Below are 21,373 nucleotides of genomic sequence, written 5' to 3' on the forward strand. Positions count from 1 at the left end.
GTTGTTAAGGTTTTTGAAAGAATAATCAATTCTGCTGTTGTTAAACACCTTGAAGCAAGTAATGTTTTATACTCAAACAACAGAAATTTATGATTCCACTATTCCAGTATGTGTCAACTGCAATGTTGAGAAAGCAAAATTTCATTGTACAAGTTAAAACAATATGATGAGACAAAAAACTTAATAAGAGTGACAACTACAGTGAATACTGCAACTGATCACATTACTATTTCAGTGTAGGTTAGTCCAAAAAAGATTTATATGCATGAGAAATCATTTGAAGAACTTCTCTTGGACTCAGCACGCCACCCTTTTCTTGATGCCTGAGCATCTGAGAGATCCAGCAGGCAGAGAATTGCCTCAGAATCTAAATCTGTAGAGGATTTGAGAATGCTTGAAAAAAGATAGAAAGAGAAAAAAGACAAGCTTGTGAACAAAAGAGGAAAAGTAAAAGAGAAGATGCTCAAACCAAAAAAGAAAGAGAAAAAAATTATCTTTGCAGTGAAGTCTCTGACGTCTCACTGGGCTCCTCATCTGACCAAATGGACATCCATTATACTGTTGGCAGTAAGAATGAAGAAGACCAGGGAAAGAAGCTTAACATATATCTAAATGAGTACTATGATGTTACATACTATACCAAACGGGATCAACAAGCCTGGTATATTAGAAGAGTACTTGATTTCCTGATGAAAATCTTGGTCAGATAAAATATCTTTGCTTCCAGAGCCTAGCTGACTATTTGTATGACAGGCCAAAAAATAATGACAAAATTGAAGAAGAATGCATCTTTGCCAAACCACTGAAGCTTTCTGGAGCTGGTCCCATCACTATCATCATTCCAAATCTGGCACGCCGAAGCCTGTACAAGAAGCACACTAGGGCCTGCAAATGATAATTTTGCTCTCTCGACTCCCTCTGATACTAATTGAAATTACTTTTTTCCATAAAAATTCCTTTTTTTAACTAAAAATGTTAAGAAAAGCTTTTTTCTCTTATAGAAATTGAAATTACATTTCCCCCTCCCATTATTTGAGGTATAGTGTTACCTTTTTCAGATTTACATTAAAAAAAGGAAAAATGCCATTCTCAGAGACTTCTTCTATGTACAGGGTAAGACCAACACTGTCAGAATTACCCCGTGGTAACCAGGAAACCTGTGTTCTGCTGTGACACATGCAAACTATTACCAAGAGTTTTTGTTGTGTATGGTTTTTCAGTACATAGAGATATCCTCTATCATGTCTTAAAAGAGTGAAAAAATTGTTATCTCCGCATGCACAGAGTTTACCCTGGGGTGTCAGATTTACCTCAGACTAGGGGGTGAATTTGACCCCCCCCTGGGAAGGGTTACTTTGGCGCAGTAACTTATGGAAACAACAAAACTTACAAACTTTCTGGATTGTGAAGAATATTACTAGTGCGACCAAGAGCAACATCAAATAGATTTTACAGTGTTAGCAACTCCAAGACAATTTTGGCATCAAATTAAGCTGAAAAAACTCGATAAGATGTTGGACTTACCCAAGTTCATGCTACAGGAAACCTCACCCAGGCCAAGGGGTTCTATCCCCCCCCCCATTTTCACCTCTGAATATGCAGTCCATGTTGAAACACTTAGTTTCTTGTATATATATTCATTTTTATATTTGAATATATATATATTGCTAGCAAGTATATAAAAAAGTTGAAGGGAAGGAATTGGCTATTGAAAACTCAGAGCATAGGAGGCTTGTAAGAGAGAAAGCAAGGAGATGAGTGACTATGCGTATTATAAGTAAGACTGTATAGAAAATTCCTCTGACCCTATCTTGCAAATATATCTTTTGCATGTATACTATAGTGTCATGCTATAGTATACAACCTAATTGCTGCTGAACCAAAAATTCCTATCAACCAATTCCTCACTATAGATACATAGGCTGCTCAATTGTCACATGTGGATTCTTTAGATTCCCAAATGCAGTATTTTTGCTAATTAACACAGCCTCCAAGATGGAAATGAGGTTTTTGAGAGGAGATAATTTTTCATAGAAATGTTTATTCGAAATATTAAAAATGTTGTCATTTATAAATCTCAAACATAAAATAAGTTTCTTCAAATTCATAGATGTCATTAAGCTTTCAGAGTCAAAAGTTCAAATTCCAAACATTAGATGGCCCTATATGGCTTTATTTCGGCTCATTTTAGGTTTTAATAGGGCATTTTACTTTTCTGTTTAACTTTTTTTTTTTATTTTGGGGAAATGTTTTTTAAATTAGCATCCAACAAAATCAAAACGATTCTTGCTTCATAATATGCAGAAAAATTGTATTCGACACATTTTTGATGGAGCTTCAACAATACTTTACCCCCTTCCCCCAATTATTTGAAAAAAACTACGTTTTCTAAAGAGTTAAAGAGGCTGAGTTACAAGGTCGAACCTTAAAACGTACAGGGATTAGGGGGCACAGTTGGGGGCTGCCGCCCCCCAAACCCCCGCTTTCCCAGCCTTTAAATAAAAAAAAGTTCTTTAAACTGAAAGTAAGGAGCGACATTAAATCTTAAAACTAACAGAAATTATTCCGTATATGAAAGGGGCTGTGCCCTCCTCAACGCCTCGCTCTTTACGCTAAAGTTTTTATTGTTTAAAAAAAAGAGTTGTGAGAAAGTCAAACTTTAGCGTCAAGAGCAAGGCGTTGAAGAGGGCATAGCCCCTTTCATATACGGAATAATTTCTGTTAGTTTTAAGATTTAATGTCGCTCCTTACTTTCAGTTTAACGAACTTTTTTTTTATTTAAAGGCTGCGAAAGCGGGGGTTTGGGGGCGGCAGCCCCCAACTGTGCCTCCTAATCCCTGTACGTTTTAAGGTTCGACCTTGTAACAAAGCCTCTTTAGCTCTTTAGAAAACGTAGTTTTTTTCAAATAATTTCTGCACGTTTTTGTACAGTTTATTACTCAAGGGTCGACCTTGTAACTCAGCCTCTTTAACTCTTTAGAAAACGTAATTTTTTCAAATAATTTAAAAAAGAAACTGAGTTTCTTTTTAAAGTTTAAATTCAGTATATAAAGAATTTGCTCTGACATTGAATCGAACCCGGGTTTTCCGCCTGGCAGTCTAGAGTATCAACCGCTAGACTAAACAGACACAATTGTAATTGTTTTTTAGTAAATTATTTGAAAAAAACTGCTTTTTCTAAAGAGTTAAAGAGGCTGAGTTACAAGGTCGAACCTTAAAACGTACAGGGATTAGGAGGCACAGTTGGGGGGCTGCCGCCCCCAAACCCCCGCTTTCGCAGCCTGTAAATAAATAAAACAAGTTTTTTAAAGTGAAAGTAAGGAGCGAAATTAAATCTTAAAACGATCAGAAATTATTCCGTATATGAAAGGGGCTGTGTCCTCCTCAACGCCTCGCTCTTTACGTTAAAGTTTGACTTTCTCACAATTCTTTTTTTTAAACAACAAAAACTTTAGCGTAAAGAGCGAGGCGTTGAGGAGGGCACAGCCCCTTTCATATACGGAATAATTTCTGATCGTTTTAAGATTTAATGTCGCTCCTTACTTTCACTTTAAAAAACTTTTTTTATTTATTTACAGGCTGCGAAAGCGGGGGTTTGGGGGCGGTAGCCCCTCAACTGTGCCTCCTAATCCCTGTACGTTTTAAGGTTCGACCTTGTAACTCAGCCTCTTTAACTCTTTAGAATACGCAGTTTTTTTCAAATAATTTCTGCACGTTTTTGTACAGTTTATTACTCAAGGGTCGACCTTGTAACTCAGCCTCTTTAACTCTTTAGAAAACGTAATTTTTTTCAATTAATTTAAAAAAGAAACTGAGTTTCTTTTTAAAGTTTAAATTCAGTATATAAAAAATTTGCTCTGACAGTGAATCAAACCCGGGTTTTCCGCCTGACAGTCTGGAGTATCAACCGCAAGACTAAACAGACACAATTGTAATTGTTTTTTAGTAAAATGAAGCTATTTTTGACGCAAGCACATCCCCATGAAACTTGATATTCGGTTTTTGGGAAGCAGAGAAGGAGTGATCAGATCGAGCTGACATTTTGAGGATGAGCTCCCAGGCCCCAGGAAAGCTTATCCTCTAAATTGCAGCCCGATCAGACAACGTTAAAGGGGGGTTGTGGTGGGAAAAACTAACATGGGCTATTATAGGAAAACGAGGTTTTTCATAAATGTAAATTCGGGGGATAATTTTTTCGGTCTGAAAATATCAAAAGGCCCTAACAGGTCGAATTCTGCTTCGAATGAGTCTTCATTCAACCGGATCCGTTGCCAACTGTGGCCTGTAGGCGTGGCTAAGAAAAAAAAATAAAAATTTTAAGTGGCTATATTTGGTTTTTTGAAAACTGGGAAGGGGTGATGGTATTGAGATTAAATTTGGTGTATCAGCGCCCGGAACATTGTACTGACTAAAATATTATTTAATACAATTTGGTAAAAATTTTCAGGGGGGCTGGGTTGGTTGGGTCCAAACTTGCGGCCCAGTTTACCCCATGAAGATAAAGTCGGAGGAGGATGACATTTTGCAAGTTTCTTAGTTTGAGCTTGGGCTACAAAATGCGATTATCGCCGTCTCTCTGCGACCTCTAGGACCTGAAATCGCTTAACATTGTGGTGGGTCGCCTCTTTATAGAGGCACAAGTGTGCCTCCTTGATGGAAGCTATTTTCGACGGAAGCAAATTCCAAAAAAACTTGATATTTGGTTTTTGGAAAACAGGGAAGGAGTAATCAGATTGATCTTAGAGGATTACCTCCAAGGTCCAAGGAAAGCTTAACCTATAAATTTCACCCAGATCAGACTACGTTAAAGGGGGGTTGTGGTGGGAAAAATTAACATGGGGTAATATAGGAAAACGAGGTTTTTCGTAAATGTAAATTCGGGGGATAATTTTTTCGGTCTGAAAATATCAAAAGGCCCTAACATGTCGAATTCTGCTTCGAATGAGTCCTCATTCACCCGGATCCGTTTCCAACTGTGGCCTGTAGGCGGGGCTAAGAAAAAAAAATGAATTTTAAGTGGCTATATTTGGTTTTTTGAAAACAGGGAAGAAGTGATCGGAGTGAACTGAAATTTCGAGGTTAAGCTCCCTGGCCCTAGGAAAGCTTAACCTCTAAATTTCAGCCCAATCGCACAACATTAACGGGGGGCTGTGGTGGGAGGGTCCACACGTCCGGCCCAGTTTACCCCATGAAGATACAGTCGGAGGAGGATGAAATTTTGCAAGTTTCTTAGTTTGAGCTTGGGCTACAAAATGCGATCACCGCCGTCTCTCTGCGACCTCTAGGACCTGAAATCGCTTAACATTGTGGTGGGTCGCCTCTTTATAGAGGCACAAGTGTGCCTCCTTGATTTGCAAATATATAGCCTAAGTTACATATTTCCTATGATTTCAACATGTGTCATTCTTGCTTCATTTTAATACATTGAATCAACGCATGAGAAAAATGGAAAAACATATGGGGTATATAAAATTGGGGCTTTATTTGAAAAATGAGGGGGGGGGGTAAAGTATGGTGGAAGCGTCATCCAAATTTATTGATTGTTCTGCATATTATGATGTGACTTGTTTTCTGAACATGTTTGTTTCTCAATAGCCACAATTGTGCATTAATACCCCATTTTTAGCATTAGCATAAAGACTTGCACAAGACTAAAGAAAGCACTTATATAACAAAATTTTTACCTTATAATATGCAGCAAGTTTTTATTAATCAGATTATCTTGTTTACTATCATTGTTATCCGCATTCATAAATTTTTCTCAAATAATATTTGATATCCAATAGATCTGAAATTCTTATGGAATCAGGTAGGCTATAGCTGTAATGGTCTTGACAGGTAAAAAGCCCATTAAATAATTTCTGAGACCACACTGGCTAATCATGATAAAACATAAAATCTCGAAAAAAGGAAGAAAATGAGGACAATTAACAGCCAGTGAAAAAATTGGAAAATTATGCAAATATTTCGGTCAAGACCTCCACTTGATGGTCCTCAGTGCAGAATAAAACTGATAAAAATATAAAAAACCAAACCTTAAAATAAAAACACGAAAATAAAATTGGACGACCCTTTCTTAGTAACAGTGAAAGGGTAACTCTTTTACCCTTGCACCTGGCTGATTCTTTGTGAAATGAGTACTGATATTGTTCACGCTGATATATTTTTGTGTATCAGGTATATTATTTATTTTTAACATTATGAATAGTTGATAAACACTCTGAAATCTTGGCTAGAATTGCAAAAACATTATTCGCTTGTATACACGGGGTAAATCTGACCCCCCCCCCATGTCGGAATTCACCCTTTATGGAGTAAGTCTGACATGTTGGATATACCCCAATTTTGGGTTTTTCTGGGGTAAGTCCGACACCCCTTGTATCTCCTGACTGGTTTGAGAATAAAATACCAATAATTGACAGTAATTACTTAAACTATCCCACTATCTCATCAGTTATTTAGAATCATTATATCATCTCTATTTTTCTGCGCTATCACTTAAAAATTGCTACCTACCTCGTGGCCAACAAAATTGCCCTCGAAATTTTAAATTGCCTTCATTACAAACGGAACTGAAAATGGCAAAAATATTCAAAACTGTTGTCTAGTACCCAAGCAAAAGGAAGAAGATGGTGTGTTCATCACTGAGCCAAATAAAACGGGGATGTCAGAGTTATCCCTGTGTCGGAATTACCCAGGTTCACCTTATATATCTTTTTAAAAAAAGGACATTAAAATTTTAGCCTTCTCTCCCTCTAAATAGCAAAAAACCTGGATTCACCATTGTGCATAGTCAAAAAAAGGTAATTACTTTCACGCTTCTGTTAAAAGGTCTGTCATATTTTGCTCATGGAGAATTCATTGCGTAAAACACATACGTTTATCATAGTTATTCATTTCTAATTATATGTATCTATTCCAGGGACCAAAAATGCCTAACAAGTCAGTGGAAATGTGTGTTGCTTCTTTGAGTCAAGCTAAAACAGTCACTGAGAAGATGGCTGGTCTGTTCCTCATCACCAAAGTTCTCAAGGCTGAAGAGATTGAACCGTCTGATTTAAAACTGTTGTTTGCAGCTATAGATTGGGCTTTCATAAAACTTTTAATAAGATCTTCAGACAACGAAAGCTCCATGTACAAATCTATAGCGCTATCTACCCTGTCAGTTTTCTGCAGAGTGCCTGAATTGTGTAAGCCTCTCTGTGATTTTATTCCCGAATTGCTTGACATGGCTCTTTCTGCTGATTCAGAGGAGGATCTTTTAATCATGAACGACACCTATGCTTGCCTTGAAGCTTTGCTAGGTACAAAAGAGGGTAGGAAAATTGCAGTTGAAAATAAAGCTGTTGAGAAGTTAGTCTGCGTTTATGACGTAGGTATGTTTAAGGATGAAGAAGCTTTTCAACTAATTGTTAAACTTTCAAAAGTTGAATCAGAAGGTTTATTCCACAGGAATCCTGAAACATTTCAAAAACTTCTGAACCGACTCTCATCTGAATTTGCTAAGGAAAAGGATGACAAAAAATTTGCAATGGCGAGTGAGATAGCTCACGTCCTTCGATGTATGCCATCAGACGTACCAAAGACTTTTTTTAAGGAATGGCCTGCTGTTATTTGTAATGAGCTAATGGGTGTTCTTTGCAGTAAAATTACTTACCAGCAACGGGATCCTGCTTTAGTTTTAGCCTCTCAGATGATTGAAAATTTTGGATTTGAATACTTGCAGACTGAAGGAAAAATTACGAGTCAGTTTTTGTTTATACTTGTTAACTTAGCTTGTATAGAGATAAGGATGATAATTGAAGATCGGACGTTGGAACAAATTGTTCAGAACTCAAGGCTGCTGATGGCGTCATTTTCGATCATTGAGTCATTCATTGTTTACATGGGAACACCCAACTATGAGAAATTTGATGAGAAGCAAAAAGAACAAGTCTATGCTGCTTTAGGCGGTGCTGAAGCTGCTGTTGTTTGTTTTCTTCTTAAATTTAAAGATGAAAACAAGCCATCATCTAAATTAATGTCAAACACTGAGACAATGTGCTTTGTGGCAGCTTGTATTCGAGTCCTTAGTGTATGGTTGACAGAGGATCCGCATTTTCTTCCAGATGATATTGATGTACTCCTTCCATTTCTTGTTGAATACTCGATCAAATGTTTTGAAAAGAATAACAGAGAACTCACATCATTGAAAAAACAGTCGACAACTAAATGGACCTCATCTTTACCAGATCCCCTTCGTTTACTATTGCCTGCAATTCTGATTCTGATGCCTGATAATACTCGTCGAAAAATGTTGATCGAAATGGATTTACAAAGAGTTCTCTTAGACTATGCCAAGTATCAGTGGCGACTTTTCCGAGACTGGAAGAAAGAACAGCTCCCAACGCCGTCGGACTGGCTTGGTGCTTCTTTGTCAGGAGACGCTAGGTAAGAAATTCATTTCAAATAAATAACTTTGTGTACAAACTTTAGTTTGTAAAAAACTTACCTTAATTAACTTTCATCTAAGCTCTAACAAATCTATAGCCCTAAATATAATCCAAGTTTAATATGACTTTAATCACATTATTAGATTCGATTTGTATTGAATGTCAAGATCAGCAATAAAGTGCTATGCAATGATTGACAGGTGTGTCTGCTGGTCCAGAGCTGGAAGCTCTGGCTAGTCACCAGTGGCGTAATTTCATCAAAATCCTGGAGGGGGCAAAGTTCAAGCCAATTTTCCAAAATCAAGTGAAATGACGGTAAAAACTTAAAATGAGCCATTTGGTACAATGAAAGTACTATATGGTACATTAAGTACTATAAAGATACTTTATAGTACTATAAAGGTAAATATATACTAAAGAAAACTGATCCGTTTCTGTTGATGCTTGAATTATGCAGGCTTATCTTAGTTTTTACAAGATTTTTAAAGAAATTAAATTTCACCTGTGGGGCAAACTCGGGTCTTGGGGGGGGGCAAACCGAGGTCTGGGAGGGGCTGTTGCCCCCCCTGTCCCATTGCAAATTACACCCCTGCTAGTGACCAGAGGATCTAGGGTTCAACTTGTATACAAACAGTAATTTGTTCAAGCAATATTCTTTATTTAGTAAGTTTACCACTTTATACACTATCTTTATTTTACTTGTTAAGGTTTTACTAATTAAGTAAGACTTTGATAATTAAGCATTATATGTTTTAAGGGGGGGGGCTTTGCAAATCTTTTCATTAGATTTTTTCGCCTTTCAATGGTTTTTAGAATAGTTATTTATAAAGCGATCTCTGTATTTTTATGCAATCTTACCTCAAACAGTGTATTTTCCGACACAAAATATATAAATTTTGCATAAAAAACAAATATAACCTGGAAAAATCCATACAATAAAAATAGTTGGAAAATTTATTGCTTTCGATTTCTATTAGTCCTTGAGATGGTGAACGTCTCCTTCACTTCAATTATGCAGATAAATTGAGTTTGCTCGGCAAAAGCGTTAGTGAAATTAATGTATTTTTGGTGGCTTTGAGAGCTCAGCGTGTAAGAATAAGTTTGAAAATTTGATGACTTTGCTGCTTAAATTAGAAAGAAACAAAGATGAAGTTGTGGCGTTTGATACTGAGCAAATTGACCGTGGATAGCTTCACCTATCTAAGAAGCCATTATTTGTAAGGAATTTTCAGGCAACCGTGATTTAAAATCTTAAATAGTCACTACACATGTTTTTTTATATCGCAGTTGATAAATCTTGGAATAATAGGAAGATAGGACTTGGAACCTAAATTAGGATACAAAAACCGCGGTAATGACAGTGTTGTCAGGTATAGTTCGGAAACTTTCTTTTTTCAAGAGGTTGAAGGGAATATCCTACGTATGTTTTAGATGAATTTTCTAAGGGTGGTTTAAAGCGACTGTTTGAAAGAATTTAGAGTAAACGATAAGCTGTGCAGAGGTTACGACGGTTAAGTCGTGTTTTATGGATTAAGGATTCTTTATTCTTAAACTATTCTTATTACCATAATGGGGTGACGCTTTCTAGTTAAGTCAAATTTGGGATTTTAATAAAAACATTAAGACACAAATACAAAGCTTAGAAATACCACTTTTTATTAAGATAAGGAACACATCCTGGCAGCTGTATACTTAAGGGGAAATTGACTCTAATAATCTCTACAATCTAAATTTAGTCCTTCGAATATTCCCAGCTGGTACGCCTCAACAGTCAGGTCATAGCCTAAGGCACGCCGCCAAAGTTTATTTACCTTAGGGCAATAGTTATCTCCCCTAGGAAGGGAGAAATAAAGGCATCAACCACAACCTCACCGTAATACCATAAAACCACTTCACCACAATATCTCAAATAGTAAGCTGTACAAAAAATGTGCTTGGATCCTGCTTTGCCGAAGGATCTCGTAAGAAAAGATTTAAGGGAAATGGGAACTTCTTGGGCGGATTTAAAGAGGGAGACTTTGAATTGATTGGGATGGAGGAGGAACGTGCGTAGCTATGTCGGCCTCAGGCGGCTTGGTGCTGCAGTGAGTTATTAGTAGTAGTTGTAGTAACTTTCTAGTATGTACCCACCGATTAAGTCCGATGCCTTCGGAACTGGCTCCAATAACCCCATGGGTAATTGAGACATCTGGTTAAGAACCTTTGATCTAGCTGATATCCATATGAGCATCTTATTTCGATTTTCTTCAAAATTTGGTCTTGCCTTTATTTCTATGTTGATTACACTGGTCAATAAAATTTACTCGGTGAAAACCATTTGACGCTAAACAGCCTTTTTAAAAGCTCATTCTTTAGGTGAAATCATATTTCCCCCTTTATTGTATGCAGTTTTTTTCCTTAATTTTTTTTTCTGTTGTTGTTTTTCACGGAATCTTAATGTTTGTTATGATTGTTAAAGCTGAACATTTTCATCCTGTTCTTAAGGTAGCTTTTTATGCAAAATCCATTAATGTAATTACAGTTTTCTACAAATCATATTATTTCTATATATGAATAGCCGTTTTAGTTTTTTTTTATTGTAATAATAAATGTAGTTTTTTCTAGATGAAGTTATATTACCCACTACAACTTTTTTACATGCTGGAAAAAAAAAAAATCTAAATTCTACTATTGATCATACTTATCAAATATTATCCATTTTTTGTAAAGTTTATCCATTATGTTGAATTCCAACTAGATTTTCAAATATAGTAGAAAAAATCTCATTAGGTATTGTAAAAAAAAAGCAGGTATCGTCCGTAGGGGCTTACTGAGGGGCTCTTGGGTGAATGCCTCTGGAATATCAAGATTGTATTAAAAATAAGTATTTTGGAAAATAAATATGATTAAAAATATAAAAAGAAATTATGTAAATAATTATATTTTCAAAATAATTATTATATTTTCCAAAAGTATAGTGTGCCTGTTATTGATTCAGTTTTGACTAGAATTTCTCCAGTAATGGATTCTCACCTGCGTACCTCATAGTAGAAACCTTGAACACATCAGCTTAAAGCACCAGATCAGCTTGATTAATTGTAACGGCTATATGGTGACTGATTTCAGACTTGGAATTGAGCAATCAGTTGTAGTTTTCAATACATATTAAGTCCCATTTAGAGTAGTAGCAATATGTTGTCTATGCTCCTCTACGCCACTGAAGAGCCATGAAGTGGAGATCAGCACCATCGGTTCCAACTATGAAGTCTAGTGCCGCATCCTTTACGCCAATGAATATTGTAAAACGAATCAAAAACTTGAAAGGTGAATCTTCGTGTTTGAACATATGAACCTGTGGAAAACCTGAGGAGCATAATTGAAAACACTGGGTCATTGCAGAAAGAAGTGGCGACCTGTTGGTGAAGCACGTGGATCTCTAAACAGGATGAAGAGAATCTGGCGATCGAATGTCTTCACTTCGAGTCAAACTTAGACTCTTCAATAACAATGTTCTGTCGTGCGCAGCCGAATCATGGTATATTAATGGAGAGCAAGAGTCTCGGACCCTGGCATTTTAAAATACATTTCTCCGAAATGCTGAATATACCTTAGAAAGATCGAGTCTCAAATATTGAGATATGAAAAATGAACAGCTATTGTCTTATTATAAATATCATCTGCCAACGTCACTGGTAATATCTAGGTGATTTCTTGAGAATGGGGGACCTTAGAACTTCCAAGGGAATATCCCAGTGGCAGTCTACAGGATTGATAAGGAGGGGCTGTCCCGAGAGCACCCTACACCGCACTTACCAGTCAGATCTCTGCTTTCTTAAAAATCGTTCCTGCAACCCGAATGGGACGAAGTGTTGGCGGCAGGATGATATGGCGGAGACAGGACGCTCATTTTTGATGCTTTAGGTGCCTCTCGAGGCACAAGGGGATCTAAGATACGATAAGATTTGTGCCGTAAATAGATCTGATATATCTGACGTCTAAAGCAACTGTATGGAAGCTTTACAGGTAAAGGAACTGTGTCAGTAAGTAAAAAGGAAGTATGGAACACATACAATGTGTGATGTGAGAACTAAAAACGCTGTTGTACAGAAATATAGGCAATGCTATTTAAATAATAAAGATCAAGTCTTGAATTCGATGTTACGCAAGTTACGGAGGAAATGTTATTCTTATTTTTGACTAGGGTGAAATTCTTAAATGGGGTTACAATGAAAAGTTCTAATCACAACACCGTTTTTGGGTAGTCCAGGCAAAGGAGGATAAGAAAAGAAGGAAAATATAAACATCTAACCAGTCTACTTTAATTTTTCTACCTCGAGTGATTATCAAATAGAACGTTAATAAATTGTTTAAATCTATGTAGGCCTCTACAAAACGAAAAAAAAAATTCTCGGTTAATCCCGATTCGCTTTTTTTTTGTAGAAATAAATATAAATCTGATTCAAAAGTAACGATCTCGAGGCTGTTCAAAAAGGTGCGACAAAATTCATACTGGGACCCAATTATGACACGTATGTACCTCCAGTTGCAACGTTGAAAATACCAACGCTAAGAAAACGGAGACTCCATCTCATGTGCAAATTTGGACAATCGCTCCTCGCTAGTGAAAAAACGTTGTTGCCTCCTCTTATTGCCCCCAAAGGCAATACTCGTCACACCAACAAGTTCAAGCCAATAAGATACAGAACGAATCTATTCAGCAATTCTTTTATTCCGTTTTATACATGTTTCATTAATCGTCCTTAGTTTTTTTTTCCTTTTTTTGTTGTAAGAGATAGCGTTATTTAGTTGAAGCTCTTGCTAATACTATGAAAGCTATTTTTAAATAAATTAATCTTGACTCTTTAAAATAACATAAAAGATCTCTTTCCTGGCAGTTTAGGACACAAAGCCAAACTATTGATTTTCCTGCCCACATGAGCAACTTTTACCCGTTTTTCTTTAAAAGAACATACCCTTGAAAGGATATACACAATTCTATTTAGGATTTGTCTATTTATTGACACAATTTCTTCCTTTTCTTAACTTTGAGCTACAAGGATGGCATTCTAGATACTTTTACGATGCTTAATTTTTGTAGCTGTTGATTTCCAGTGGCACTGTTTAGAACTCAGAGAAATATAGATGGGATTTGGGTTCCTCTGTATTAGATTTAATGAACATAGCTTGCTGGTTTCAATATATAGTTTGGAAATGTACTATTCTTGAAATTTCTCCTTGTACTTCAAATGCAAAAAGAAAGAAGTCACTGGAACATTAACGCTAGAAATAATTAGATTGGGTGACTTAACTTAGACTTAGGTCTTCCCACGCCGGTTGGCGCATAAGGCGACAACGATGCCTCTCCATGACGATCTCTCTTGTTCTTTTGACCAAAGTTCTTCGAGCGACGATCTCAAAAGCACAGCATCCTTCTCAAGGCATTTTCCCACTGTTGTCTTCTGTCGTCCACGTCTTCTGATGCCAGAAGGAACCCAACACCACACATCGTGGGGTAGGCGGCCCTCACCCATCTGCACCATGTGACCCCAATATTGCCATCGGTTAGTCACAATTCTATCGATCACGAGCGGCTGCTTTGGTCTTTTTGCGTATAAAGGCGTTAGTTAGCTTATCAGTCTACTGAATACCAAGGATACGCCAAAGACAGATGTTCTCAAAACACTGGATTCTCATTTGCAGCTGCTTAGTCAACGCCCAAGATTCGCAGCCGTACATTAGTTCGAAGAGAACGTTACTATTGAAAAGGCAGAGCTTGAACTTTAGGGAGTATGCTGGATTCCTCCACACATTTCTTAGTTTATTGAAGGCGCTTCCTGCGCATGCAATCCGTGTGGTAATTTCCCGCTCAAGGCAGTCATCATATTTAATGGGACTACCAAGGTACTTGAACTCGTCAACTTTCTCTAGTACATCAGATCTGATTTCAAGCGGTAGGGCAGGTAGGGTATTGACACTGCTTCGCATGACTTTTGTTTTCTGTGTACTGATTGACAGACCAACTCGCCCGGCCATACTGGAGAGTACAGCGGTGTTATTCTGTAGCTCCTCTCTTAAATGAGATAGGAGGTTTATATCATCAGCAAAATCGCCGTCACAGAATGTGCGGTTTAGGTTCAGCTGGATTCCACCTCTGAAATTACATTTTCGAAGTACGTAGTCGATGAGAATAGCAAACAACACTGGAGAGAGGATACATCCTTGGCGGACAACTGACTTCACACTGAACCATTCGGTAGGGTCCCCAGCATCAGTCTGTACAGCACATAACTGATTCTTTTATAGCCTGATAATCATACAAACAATTTTGTTGGGAAATCTATAATATTGAAGTATTTTCCATAGTGAGTCTCTGTGGATCGAGTCAAATGCTTTCAAAAAGTCAATGAAAGCAACATTAATCTTAGTTTGCCATTCGTTTGCTTCTTCTATGAGTACCCTCAAACTAATTATCAAACCAGCGCACGATCTCCCTGGTCGAAACCCATGCTGCTCATCTCTTAGTATTGCGTCGACTTTTGAATGAATACGGTTCAGTAGTACTTGGTAGAAAATCTGAGTCTCTGTGGACCGAGTCAAACGCTTTCAAAAAGTCAATGAAAGCAACAGTAATCTTAGTTTGCCATTCGTTTGCTTCTTCTATGAGTACCCTCAAACTAAATATCAAACCAGCGCACGATCTCCCTGGTCGAAACCCATGCTGCTCATCTCTTAGTATTGCGTCGACTTTTGAATGAATACGGTTCAGTAGTACTTGGCAGAAAATCTTACTCACTACCGAGTGCAGAGGAATACCTCGCCAGTTATTATAGTCGGTTGTTCTGCCTTTCTTAAAGAGCTTGATGATAACCCCTTTCTTCCAATCGGTGGGAATATTTTCAGTTTCCCATATCTGAGAAATAACCTTTTGAAGGGACTTGGCAATGACTTCAGCTCTATACTTCAAGGGTTCAGGCTGTAAGCCATCAACTCCTTCAGGTTTGTCATTCTTAAGCTTATGCAATACTGTCATGACTTCAAGCAGGCTAATAGGCTATTCGCTTATGTCAAGTTGGAGGAATCGTAGCTCAGCCGGAGGGGAACGGGGTTTGTAGGTGGTGGAAAGTTTAGTACCTCATTAAAGTATTTCTTCCATCTGTTATCAATGTCTTCCTTTTTTTGTAAGAAGTTGGCCAGCCTTATTTTCAGTCGCAAGTGCCGGATTTCTGAAGTCCAGTCATTTCCTCTGTAATACGATAGACTGTCCGACTGTCACCCTTAATGGCGGCTGCTTCTGCTTCAGCCGCCTTTGTCTCAAGAAAAAGCCGTTTGTCAGCTCTTCTAGAACGCTTTGCGGCCTTGTGGGTTTCCCTATTTAGATTTCAAAAATTTTTTGTACTCGACATTGGACTCACTTTCGCATGATTCCAACATGATTTTGGCTTCTTTTCGATCATTCATAAGCTTCCACGATTTGTCGCTGATCCACTGCTCACTTTTCTTTTTTGCATACCCGATGATTTCTTCGGCGGCACCCCGCACACACTGTGCAATAGACTCCCATCTCTTGTTTACTGTTTCAGTTGTGTCTTCAGCTGAAAGAATTGCAAACCTATTAGCAGGATTCACACAATAGGCTTGTCGAAGACTTGTCCTGGAGCTTCCGGACGTCAAAGGACTTGATAGGGTTTTTACATTTCTTCACGGTCTTTAGCTTAAGTTTGAAACTGGCAATCACCGGTTGGTGGTCAGAGTATGTACCTGCGCCACTTTAAGTTCGCACATCTTCCAGCGATCGTCTATGACGCTTTTTCACTAATATGTGGTCAATCTGGCTTCTGGAAACGTCGTCAGGCGAAATCCAAGTATATTTGTGTACTTCATGGTGGGGGAACCATGATCCACCTACTATCAGGCTACGGCTGGCACACATATCAACCAGACGCACTCCATTATCATTGATAACACCCAGGTCATGCCGGTCTAGCACATTAGATGAAAAACTGTTATGACTACCAACTTTGGCATTAAAGTCGCCACACACTACTAATACATCATGCTCTGGTGCTGTATTGAGTATGTCGTTCAAATCACTATAGAACCTGTCCTTGGTGTCCCCACCAGCATCGTTTATGGGGGCATAGGCTGCAACGACGGTAAATTCAGACTGGGAGCTTTCAAAACGATCCTTAAGAATTTTTTCATTCACAAGTACAAAGTCCAATATCGACCTCTTTGCTTGTTTAATGACAACTAGGGCGATTCCAGGTTCGCGTCTCTTCTCTTTACCTGAGAAGAAGACCTCATAGTTGTCAACATATATTGAACCAGGGCCAGCCAGCCTGGCCTCAGAAATAGCTGTTATTTCAATCTATGGTTGAAGAATTCTAATCACCCCCTGTAGACGACCTGGTTGTGTGTCAGGATTAACAGTCCTAACATTCCAAAATGCAAGATGAAAAGGTTCATTCGCTGTCAAAAATCGTGTCCGGGGACGGTCAGTAGTCGTTACCAGGGAGATCAATTCAGGTCCGAGGCTTTTTGTTGTCGTATGAAAATCATCTAAAATTTTTACAGGGCCAGGGGATTAGCCTATCGCCCAACCGTCCTCCTTTCCTAGCTTGGGACAGGCTGCTCACCAAGCCCCGAGAGGGAAGGGTCCTAACAGGCGGAGTTTAAATAGGGTGAGGAGAGACATGTATAAAAAATGTTTGTGTGTTTTAGAATTAGTCATATCATTTGTCTTAAATACAAATGTGTTTCGATCTAAAGCTCTTTTTAGGGGCTTTGGGCTATTTTGTTTGGTTACTATTGGCGGTGTTTGTCTTTTACTAGACTGCAGTTATCGCTGCAACCACAATCAGGCATACGAAAATGTTTTTTTCATAAAAATAAGTTTTATCCTTTTTTTGTTAATTAATTACAAAAGGTTTTTAAATATATCAATTTCCTTTAAAATGAGCCATTAAACAGCTCTCTATGATGTTCCAGTGATGCAGAATATCTTGCTTGTAGCCACTTTTCTTTTTTTTCAAGTCAATGGTTTTTTTTTTCAAGCCAAGGAGCTATAAGTTTCCTGTACAGGGGTTTTGGACAAGGCAATTCTAGTAGTATACTTTCTGTTTCGATCCGAGTCTATTTTTAGGAGTTATAGGCTATTGTATCTCTTAGTATGGGACATGATCGTCTCTTACTAGGTTGCTAGCTACTGCTGCAATCCGGATATGAACTTTATATGTGTAAACATATGAGCAAAATTAAAAGGCTGACTTTGTTTTTTAGGTTGTTTAGTGATGAAGAATCAGCTGGGCGTGAAGTTCCAGAAAGTGAGGCTGCTATTATTTCGATTTGCACCGTGTTTATGAACTTTGTTTCAATGGAACCGTTCCTGATAAATGATGATCCAGCCTTTAAAGCTTTCCTCAAGTTTGTTTTTTCTTGTGTTGGGGATATTAACAAAAAACCCGAATATGTTGTTCTTTTGGGGAATTTCGTTGTTTCAGGAATTATGCTTCTTCGCTATTTACCAGCTGAAGACAGTGACCCTACGGTGTTCAACTTTATTTCTTCCTGTGTTCGTTTCTTTTGGGATGCTATTGATTTTGAAGAATCAAATGATAGGCGCAAGTTAGTCATCTCAATTAGATATAAGCGACAGTGGCCTGAACTGGCTGAAATGTGGATTCTAGGAATGGGCACTTTGGCAAAGGTGATTGAAAATAGTGCTTGGATTGGAGATTTTGTTGTTGAAAGTGGGTTTTCTGGTGAAATAATGAAGATGTTACAGAATGTCATGCATGGGGAAATAGATATTGGTACAAAAACCGCTTTGGAGGATTTGTTGAGTTCCCTTGGAACAAAACGATTAAATTCTCGTGATTTGCTAAAAGTTGCTAGAAGACACGGAATGAGTATGCTCTCTAAAATGGCTCAAGCTGACGAAAACGAAAAATAAAAGTTTAGGCTGTTTAATAATAAATTCACTGTAACCCCTCTTCTAGAGACTTTTTGCATGTCTCAGCCAGCTTTATTCAGACTTTTTGATTTTTTTTTATTTTTGCATGAAAATACTCTATATTATAATCTCTTTAGCTCTCGCAGTTGAATTCTAGTCTTGATTAGTGATATAGAACTCTAGTCGTAAATCAGTGCCTTAAGTTAGTATTGAAGTTTGACTCCTGTTCTTCGTGTATTTACATATTATTTTACTAGTTAATTGTTGCAAGGTTGAGTTAATAACACCATCTATGGATTTCCAATTTGTTTTTTTTCCTATTTTTCACAAACAATAATTTGGCTAAACAATCATTTAGTTTATTGTTATGTCCTAGTGTGGCTTTTGTTTATCGTGATGATTAATAAGACTAATGATTTTTTTTGCATAGTCTCATACTGAATTGGTAATAGTTATGCTGATGACATTAAACTCAAAATGAAGAATCGAGAGCATGCTTTTGCTCCCAAGATAAGTTTTCAGATACATATATATGCTCCAGGATTCTCTTTACCTACAATATGTTTTCTCTGATACTAGTTTCTACAGTGGGTGACTGTGTATGGTATCAAATGGAAAAGATCCAAAAGTATTACATGATAATAAGAAAACAACTATTGCCTTAATATATTAGTAAGCGTTGAAAGCGGGACGGGGAATCATTGAGCTACATTGAAAATATTTAAACATGGACCTTATTAAGGCTACTTGATTTTGATCTTTTAACTCAGAATATTAGAATTGACATGTATTGTCAATTGCTTACATAATAGTGTCCTGCCTTTGACACTATTTAAGAAGTATGCTTACATAATATTTTCTTTTGAGAATAATTAAAAATACATGAATGTATTTTTTTTGGGTCGAGTGTCATTTGTATTGCTGGGGTCGACTCCCCTCGCACACGTTAGGTCCCCTAGTGGATAAATATCCGCGTTATTTGCGCTTATTAATTTTATGGGTTATTTGTAATGATGGCATATATCAGACTTAACTTATTGCTTTTCTTATAAACAGATACCATTCAACACATTTAAGAAAGGTTGTCAAAAGTCTGTCTATTGTTCTTAAAAACTGCTTATTTGAAAATTTCAATTTTCTTTTTATGTTGTTCTATTTATTTAAGAGCGAGAGAGGATGAGCATATGTAGGTTTTATTTTGTAGCTAGACATAAGACATACCTTAGTATTTCAGTTTAATTAAATCTACGTTCAATGTTTTGTTACAACAAGCATCCTTGATTGCTATACTGACGTATTTTCTGTAAGAAAAAAAAACTCGGTACAGTTCAAGTTAATGACAAATTGTTTTGCTTTGCTCTGTTGGTATAATAGAACAGAGAAAACATTTGTAAGCAACCCCCCCCCCCCAATTAAATAATTTTTTTTGCGCACCTTAGACTAAATTAGGCTATGTTACTAAGGATTTGATTAAGTTTTAGATGTCTTATTTTTGCTAGTGTTATTTCTATGCCCTTTCAAAGGATGATGCATGTCTTATGCCATCCTTTGAAATGGAATAAAATTACTAATAAAACTCTATGAATTTTCCGCAATGAAATAAGATAGAGTAACTCCCCTAGATATTCCTAATTTTCTGAAACGTGAAAGTTATAAAATTGAGACCTGTCTTTGACAAGGGTGTGTCAACGATTTTTGTCCGACAAACATTTTGGTGAGGGGATGGGGTTCAAATCTGGTACCCCCACTCAGAGACGGCCTTAGTATTTGACCCTAAGTACATGAGCATATCTTTGCTGTGACGCCCAAAAGTTGTATCTGACATTTTCACACTTCTAAGATAATTGCCAAAGTTGTTAAGCTGTTCTCAAGCAGAGGATCGGCTTGGCGGTGCATGCCCAATTTCGCTTTGAACCTCTGGATCTGCACTGCCCTTCTGGTCCTCTCGTTGAGAACAGCTTAGACATGTTTTTGGTAATTTCAATACTCCAAAAATATCACATTTGTGTGACAACAATGTTATTTGATTTTGTAAGTGCAATTTTTAAATTTAATTTTCTCAGTTCAAAGATGATTTGGTTTGGATACTACTTTTATGTTGACAAATGTGAAGTGATTATCTCGTATTTCTTTACCTATTAATTCTTGTATTGAACGCCTATCATCTTAATTTTGTATTTATTTAAATAAGTCACTACAATTGGAATAAAAGGGAAAGTGGTGTTTATTATATTTCAATCATTGTCGATATACTTTAACAATTAGCTTTTGTGCCTGACTTTGCTATTTTTAACCTTTAATAAAGTTTGCTCTAAATCTGTTTCTTCAATTGTCTACTGAGTTTAGATTTTTGGCGTAATTGCTGAATTATGCGTCTTTGGAACTGGAGTATATATCACCTTTTAGATTTTTCAATCTTGTTGTGGGTGAAACCCATTTGTTGAAGAAATGTGTCTATCGCTCTTGTCATGAGCAGTTCTTTTTGTTGAAAAAATGTCCAGTTTTCTAAGGGGCAAACTATAAGCTTTGATATTCGAAAATAGGCACGAATTTTATGTTAGAGTCCCATGTTATTTTTTTAAATGCCCGAATAAAGTTTACATTTAATAGGCGACATTTTTTGCGTGATAAATCACTGAAAGTTTAATATATTATTCAGTTAGTAGAAGGGCTTTTCGGTTTGGAATGGGAGTCAACGGTGTGACTGTAAGCTCAGCCAAGAGTCGACCCAGCTCCAAATGTGTACTTGGAGAAATCTGGGGAAAAAACACGAGAAGTATCAGATGATTTGGCACGAGAAGTGCTAACAACGCATTGCGCTCCCAGTCGAAGGCGGAAAATCGGGAGATCGACAGCTGCTCTACTCAGGCCATTGTTGTTTACCATATGGTTGTTTTACCATAATTATACAGCTGGGAGTTTTTGTAGCCCAATTGTACCGACTGTGGACGCGGATTCTCTTGTACGATTTAAGAATGAATTAGAGTGTATGGATTGGGAGTTTTTGAAT

At 37.3% G+C, this 21,373-nt stretch overlaps 1 protein-coding gene across 1 annotated transcript in view; it reads left to right on the forward strand.

Annotated features, from left to right (window-relative positions):
• Nucleotides 1-20,673, forward strand: part of Neurochondrin (neurochondrin) — a 54,504-nt gene extending 33,831 nt beyond the window's left edge. Inside the window, exons 2-3 of the mRNA XM_089089403.1 lie at nt 6,923-8,430; nt 17,691-20,673. Of these exons, the coding sequence (XP_088945529.1) occupies nt 6,932-8,430; nt 17,691-18,363 (2,172 nt within the window). The 5' untranslated portion in view covers nt 6,923-6,931 and the 3' untranslated portion in view covers nt 18,364-20,673. The remainder of the gene's footprint in view (nt 1-6,922; nt 8,431-17,690) is intronic.
• Nucleotides 20,674-21,373: the final 700 nt, after the last annotated feature.

Source organism: Artemia sp. Qi Xiang Cuo, chromosome 5, assembly GCF_049724085.1.
Source record: "Artemia sp. Qi Xiang Cuo chromosome 5, ASM4972408v1, whole genome shotgun sequence".
NCBI classification, from domain to species: Eukaryota; Metazoa; Arthropoda; class Branchiopoda; order Anostraca; family Artemiidae; genus Artemia; species Artemia sp. Qi Xiang Cuo.